Consider the following 7058-nt stretch of genomic DNA (forward strand, 5'->3'; position numbering starts at 1 on the left):
GGTTGGAACCGCCGACCTGGCGCCTCTCGGCCAGCCTTCCACCGGACCGGCTGCGTTCGGGGAAAGGCCGGTGGGGTGTCGCTTCCCTCCCTGGACTACTTTGCAGAGAAGTGGACGGGAGGTCCGGGACTTCTCATCCCTGCAGGTGCGGGTCGCGGCCTTCTCTGATCCCACAACAGAAAAAGCACTCTCGGTGGGTGGGCAAAGCGGAGGCCCGGACCGGGGTCCAGTTAAAGGGAGTGGGGGTGGGGTCCGCGCACCCATCCCGGGCCTGGGGGACTTGTGCAGTACATGGACCCACAGAAGAAAAAGGATCTATTTTTTTAATGGCAATGGCTTTTGGCTTCATCGCATGAAGCAGGCACCCCCTCGTTTCAAGGCACAGAGTCCCCTCTTCTGCCCCACCGCGCTGGGTCTCTAGAGTCCAGTGCTGAGCTCCAAGGACATCACTGCAAGGCAGCAGAGGCCGCCCTGGGGCTTGAAGCGCTGCAGCAGCCAGGCAGGGGGCTCAGCGTGGCTCTTCTGCAAGCGTCAGATACCCAGGGCCAAGGCCCAGACTAGCCCCTGCAGCTACAGGGTGTAGGAGGCAGCTGAGAGGGTCCCTGAGAGTAAACAGTCCAAGCCCCTCCAACCCCCTAAGCAGGCCCCAGGCCCTGCCAGAGCTGGTCAGTGTCCCAGATCCCGGGGCAGTGTGAAGTCCCTGAAGCTGTAGAAGGAGAGGTCTCCATGATCCACCAGGGCAAAGATGAGAGGAACATCCCCGCTCTGGTAGGACAGCCGCTTGAGAGTGCAGAGGTCTGGGACTGGCTCATCAAACCTGCAGGGATAAAAGTTAGACTGAGACCTGGATATCGCCCACCCACAGGCTTTGAGACCCCCGCCCTCTGGCTCCCAGCGAAGGAAGACTAAGAGTTGGGGGAGCAGGAAGTCTGGGCCCTGGGCTCTCCTCTCTGCAAACTGCATGGCTAAGTTCAAGAGAAACCCGGAGTCCTGGCTGGGTGAGGGGGCTAGGGAGAGAGGTTCTCACTGAGCGAGCTCAGAACCGACATGCATAGGAGAGTGTGTCTGAAAATGCCAGGAATGAGGGCTGCGGACTGGGAATCTTGGGTTCCCACAGCACAAACAGGCTGTGTGGCCTCACTTCAGTTACATAATCTCTCTGGACCTTTCAGGGACTGGCAAACTGGTCAGGGGCTGAAGAGGTCCACTTGGGGTTTACAGAACTAGCAGCAGCCAGGGAACAGTGCTTGCTGGTCTCATACCCGCTGATGCACATCCGGGCGTAGGGCTTGCCAGGGTTATTCTTTCGGAACGTGGCCACAGCGTCAGCCTGGTAAACATCAAAGCTGATCTCCAAGCCCCCAGGCTTCTCCGGCAGCCTGAGAACAGAGGGAGAAACTTTAGGGACTCTCCTGCTCCACCTTTTCTTTCCACAACACCAGTTTCCGGAAGCCGCCTGTCCAGGGGAACTGGGGTCCTGCTGTGAGGTGCCACTTGAGGGGCAGGGGGAGGCTCAACTGCCTATCTCAGAACCCTAGGGATAAATCCACCTCTTGTCTCTCACTCCTCCCGCTCCCCTAGACGCAAGGATATTAGCCAGGTTGGGGGTCCATGGAATGACCCCCCAGCTCATACCCAACTTTAGGAGTTAAATCCCAGCTGCCCGCCAAAGTCCTGTGGAGACGGGCACTACCAGAAACTCACCGGGCACCTCCATCAGCGAGGTGTGTTGTCTGCAGCACAGAGATATGGTGAAGGACTGTGGCTGTAAGGACAGGGAACGTAAGTTGTTGGGGAGCGCAGTCATCTACAGACTCCCCTGACATTTCTCAATCTGCCATCTAGTTTAGGGTTCCCAGCTTTAGCAGATTTTTTAAAGTATAGGTATATCCCATGTTGTTTATCAGAAATATAACTGATCGTTCGACCCTAATCTAGTTACATGTAATCTACCATGTTCCCCTAAGGGTTGTAAGTAGCTCTGAATCCGTTAATACCGTTCTTGCCCTGTTACAGTGATTTTTCAACCGTTTCCAACTCATGGCACACATAAACTAACTACTAAAATTCTGCTGCACACCAAAAAATACATTCTTTTGCTGAGCTGGCAAAAAAAGTATAATGTTGATTCATTCATACCAGATGGCTATTGTTGTGTTGGCTGTTGTCATTTTTTATTTGACAATCTAAGGGAAGACAGGTCAGTGCCCATGACTAATCAGATATTGCATGTTTAAAAAATGTTTGCGCTGGCGAGGTAGGTCAGTTGGTTAGAGCATCAACCCAATACACCAAGGTTTCAGGTTCAATCCCTGGTCAGGGCTCATAAAAGAATCAACCAGTGAATGCATAAATAAGTGAAACAAATGGATGTTTCTTCCTCTCTCTAAAGTAAAGTAAAAATTTTTGTGGCACACGGGCTGAAAATCACTGCCCTATTAGTTCCGTTCCTAACACTGCAGGGCATACAATGAACTTCCTCTTATTTGGCCAACATATCACCTCCTTGTTCCTCTAACAGCGGAGGGAGAATGGGATCACAGCGACTTGGTGGCAGAGCCATCCACATGCATCTTGCATATGACATTAAGGACATGGTCGTGTTTTCATTTTTCTCCCCCGGCACTGATGCACCACCTCTGAACCTTCCCACACGGGTCCTTTTGCTGCTTTCCAGAACAGGCTGTCCCTGAGTTCCACTTCACAGAACAGTTCTCTCCTCCCTCATCTTTCTTAAGCCTCAGTCGGTCGTGTTCAATCCATGCCTGTTCAAAGTCTGGTGATTTCTTAGCTGCCAGTGCAGCTGTTTGTCCTGCCAGCTGGAGCAGCGCTGCACCTCGGGGTCCGCGTTCACATCCTCCCGCAAGTGCCGGGCCTCTGCCTGCTGCTCCTGCTCCCGCTCCCGCTCCCGCCTGGAGAGCTTCTCCTTCCGCTGGTTCAGCTTCAGGCACCAGGACTCGGCGTCTGTCTCCCGCCCTGCGACATTGGCCGGGAGCAGCTCTGGGGCTGGGGCAAGCAGGAGGGTGTGGCGACTATCGGCGGCCATGTTGGGGAAGGAGATCTGCTCAAAGTTCCAGCGTGGCTTCCGAGTCCCCTTGACCCCATTCTCCACTTTGCCACTTTCCTGGCTGCATCCCACCACCTCCCTGGCCAGGCCAGGGCAGGGCTCCGGGGAACCCAAAGGCTGAGAGAGGCCCGCTGGGCCCTTTACAGGGCTTGACTCCTGGGGTTTCTCCTCGGGGCATCGGCTGTTCTGGTTGTGGGAAGGTGGGACAGGGGTTCCCAGGCTTGCGGGTGTCCCGTCCGCTCCCTGTAGGGGGTTCTCCAGGGTCTTGGGCTTCTTATGGATGGACCTGAGGGATGAGGGGAGGAAACGCAGCACATCCGCTCCTGGTTGCTGAGGGACACACGTCCCACACGTGCCCCACTGCCTCCCGGAACCTACACAGGAACCGCCCAAGTCCAGCTCTTAAACCCACCCATGCATTCTCCAAGGTCCCAAACACCGGCACTCTCTCAACAGCTCAGCCCCTCAGAGCTCCCTGGGTGGTGGCCACGTGGGGAGCATTACCGAGAGCTGGAGCTCCTCCTCTTCCTCTTGCCAGTCCCATCCTCCAAGCGCTGGGCACTGCTGTCCAAGTTCAGCTGCCTCTCGTACGGGGACAGGATGGAGCTGAGGGGTGAGAATGAGGCAAGCAACAGACCCACCTTCTCAGCCTGGTGCTCCCCGTGGAGTTTGAAAGGGGCTGGCCCAGCACACAAGGCAGTGGGCCAGGGTCAGAGCCACATCCAAGGGCTAAGCCCCAGGCAGATCTGCCCACAGGGTACACAGGGGTGGCCAGAGGGGCCTGCCCAGGCCTCTGGGTCTCACCAATGGCATCTTTGAACAGGGGCTCCCTGGAACCAGGGCTCCTGCAGAGCCAGCAAAAAGTGATTACTAACCGGTGAGAAAAACAATGATGAGAAAAATACAGAAAATAAAAATGGAAATCAAACCCGTGGATACCACTGTACCATTGTTGTTTCATATAAACACCATACCGACTCCATATTTGTTTTTCTCTCCATATGTTTTTTTCTAACCAAAATGAGATACTGCTCTGTTATATTTTGTTTCAGTCAATAATAATATGGACATGGTTCCTTATCCCTATAGCATTCTTCCCTGCCATTTTTTTATGGCTCAAAGACTGCACTGTCCAATATGGTAACTACTAGACATAAATAACTAAGTTAAACTTAAATCCATTAAAGTTAAATAAAATTAAAAATTCAGTTGTACAAGCCACATATACTGGACAGTATAAACAATGCTTTCATCACCACAGAAAGTTCAGTGGGTAGTGCTGGTCTAAGGGATACACTAATCCGTGTGACCAGGCCCTCTGTGTTGCACTCACAGGATGTTTCCAAGTTCACTGATTTTGCAAAGTGGTGGTGTTTTGTGTAAGGTCCCCACTAAACGCAAGTGATGCAGGGCAGTGATTTTGCTCTCTGCTGTTCCTCAGCAACGAGCACACGGGCTGGCACCCGGTAAGTGGTCAACAAATATTGTTGACGGCATGGATGATCTTAGGATATATTCCAATTCCAGAAATTAAAGCTCTGTTCTAGAGCGTTCGTGACCTGCTGGGAAACCGCAAAGGCTGTACCAATTTCCACTCTAGGTCTGACGGTCTCTGTGGCTCTCGGCAATGCTGCATTACCTTCAGAGGCCCCAGAAGGAAGGAGCATCTAATCTAGCAACAGGAATGTTAAACTCTACTCAACTGCTCATCCTCACTTGATCCTGCACTCATGTCTGCACTCAACAAATCTGCTTGCACACCTACTAAGTGCCAGGCTCTGTTCTGGTAACCATCTCCATGCTCACCATGAACGGTAGGTGCTCAATCATCTGTGGAGTGAACAGGCTGAAGATGGGGTTCAGTGTGATAACCCAGGATAAGCTGCAATGACCTTGATTATCCCAACATGCCTCTCAATAAGCATCTCCAGCAGAGGCCCCAGCCCATGTCCAAGAGCTGCAGCTCCAGCCAAGGACTCCAGGAAAGCAGAGGCCACTTTCTACTTCGGGGCTAGTCACCCAGGCCCCAGGACTAGAACAAACCGGAGGGAAATGAAACAGGGACTTACCTTGGTTGGAACCGTCGAACCACATAGCCCAGTCTCTTCAGGTGGCTGAAGACCTCGAAAGAAAAAAAAGGAAAGGTTCTGTGTCCTTTATAAAATACCACCTAGTTTCTCCAGACAGAAGCCCCCTGCCCCCCGGCCCCCATTCCAAACCTGGGAACTGGCTGGACCACACTCCATTATAAACACCCTCCCCAAACTAAGGACTCAATAAGAATGAATTCCTGTCTCTTGCTTACCTTACTTGGCACAAATTACACATAGCAGTTTCTTGATTTAAATGCAAATCTCAAAAAGCTGATAGCTGATGGGCCAGGCAAAGAACTATGCCCTAAAATTTTTTGATACTAAAGCTGACCGAGTGGAGCTCCTGACTACAATGTGGACAAGAAGATGGCAGAAGGTGGGGCACACCCCACTCCTCTCTCCAGACATGCTCACCCTCCTGTCCCCACAGCCACATTAGAGAGCTGTATGCAGGAACCTCCCCCAACCTGCTCGATCTCTCAGCAGTCTTCAACATCATTGACAACTTCTTCCTTAAAAGACCTCTTGGCTTCTGTGATGCCACCCCTGCTGGTTTTTCTCCTGCGTTGCTGGACACCCTTCAATCTCTGTTCCTGGTCTCTCGTCTTACCCCTGACCTCCTCACGTTGGAGTACCCTGGGTCTCAGATGCAGCCCTCCACTCTGGCCACACACTCATACAGCCCCCTGGTTTTAAATACCCTCCATGTGCTGCCCAGCTGGCGTGGCTCAGTGGTTGAACCATGAGATCAGGTTTCGATTCCACCCCTCCACCCCTCACCTTGCAGGCTCTATCCCCAGTAGGAGACATGCAGGATGCAGCTGATCAATGATTCTCGCTCATCACTGATATTTCTATCTCTCTCCCCCTCTCCCTTCCTCTTTGAAATCAATTTTTTTTTGAAGTGTAAGTACTGTCCATGTGCTCATGATGTCCACTCTTGTGTCTCCCCCCTTTGTCTTCTTCCTATCACTCAGTTCTGTGGCATCAACCTTCCTTTTGATGCCGATTATTCATGGCCACCACTAGGGTGTCAGCACCATGGCAGCAGCGCCCGTGTCTGTCTCACAGCCCCAGCACATGGCTCCGTGGCTGGCACCTCGGAGGTACTTGTAAATACTAACTCAGTGGGTGGGTGGGGATACCTGATACTGCAGGAAAGTCACGGTGCCCTCCGTCAGCAGCAGCTGGTAGGCCTCCTGGATAGACAAGGGCAGGTCTTCATGGAAGAGTTGGATGGAACCCTGGAAGTGGGGCCAACAGCTCAGCTTGTAAGCCCTCCCTGCAGTGGCACAGCCAATGGAGCAACTTCCTGACTCTAATACCTGTGCAGCTCCCGCCCCCCCGCCCCCCACCTCGCCCAGCATCACAGCGAGAACACTGTCAACCAGGAAGTGGGGAGCAGCAGCAACGCTAACATGCACGGAATCCCTGCTTCCTGCGCGGTCTTCTGCTCTAGAAGGCAGATTGCAAGCTCCCTGAATCCTCAGTCGTGTGTACTTTTTCTCCAAAAAGCAAAACACATGCTCTTCCGGTTCCTCGGTCCCAACCCCCTTCCCCGCCGTCCTGGGGTCCCACTCACACACTCCAGCAAGTACAACGCCTCCTCGGGGTGCAGCCGCTGCCGGCCCTGCTCCGAGAAGCCCATGGTCTGCCAGAATTTGCCCTGTGCGGGGCCCACAGCGCATGTCACCACGGAGCCGGGAGGGGAGGGGAGGAGGGAAGGCAGCTCCCCGCCCCTGAACACCGCCGCTCACCGCAGGCGTCTTCAACTCCACGAACCCCTCTTCCGGTCTCCATTCGGCGGCCACCAAACTGCCCCTGGCAAAGGGTGGGTCTCAGTCTACGGGGAAGTCCACCCGGCCCGTCCGACCCCCGCGCCCCTGCCCCGCCCCCGG

The 7058-nt window shown here is 53.8% G+C and overlaps 1 protein-coding gene across 1 annotated transcript in view; it reads right to left on the reverse strand.

The window, feature by feature from the left end:
• Window positions 1-309: 309 nt before the first annotated feature.
• Window positions 310-7058, reverse strand: part of TSEN54 (tRNA splicing endonuclease subunit 54) — a gene marked incomplete at its 5' end in the record, with an annotated part of 7168 nt that continues 419 nt past the window's right edge. The window contains 10 exon segments of the mRNA XM_015563306.1: window positions 310-817; window positions 1263-1379; window positions 1705-1765; window positions 2503-2699; window positions 2766-3353; window positions 3572-3673; window positions 5137-5189; window positions 6306-6404; window positions 6743-6826; window positions 6918-7057. Coding sequence (XP_015418792.1) covers window positions 667-817; window positions 1263-1379; window positions 1705-1765; window positions 2503-2699; window positions 2766-3353; window positions 3572-3673; window positions 5137-5189; window positions 6306-6404; window positions 6743-6826; window positions 6918-7057 — 1592 coding nt within the window.

This window comes from Myotis davidii, unplaced genomic scaffold (genome assembly GCF_000327345.1).
Source record: "Myotis davidii unplaced genomic scaffold, ASM32734v1 scaffold539, whole genome shotgun sequence".
NCBI classification, from domain to species: Eukaryota; Metazoa; Chordata; class Mammalia; order Chiroptera; family Vespertilionidae; genus Myotis; species Myotis davidii.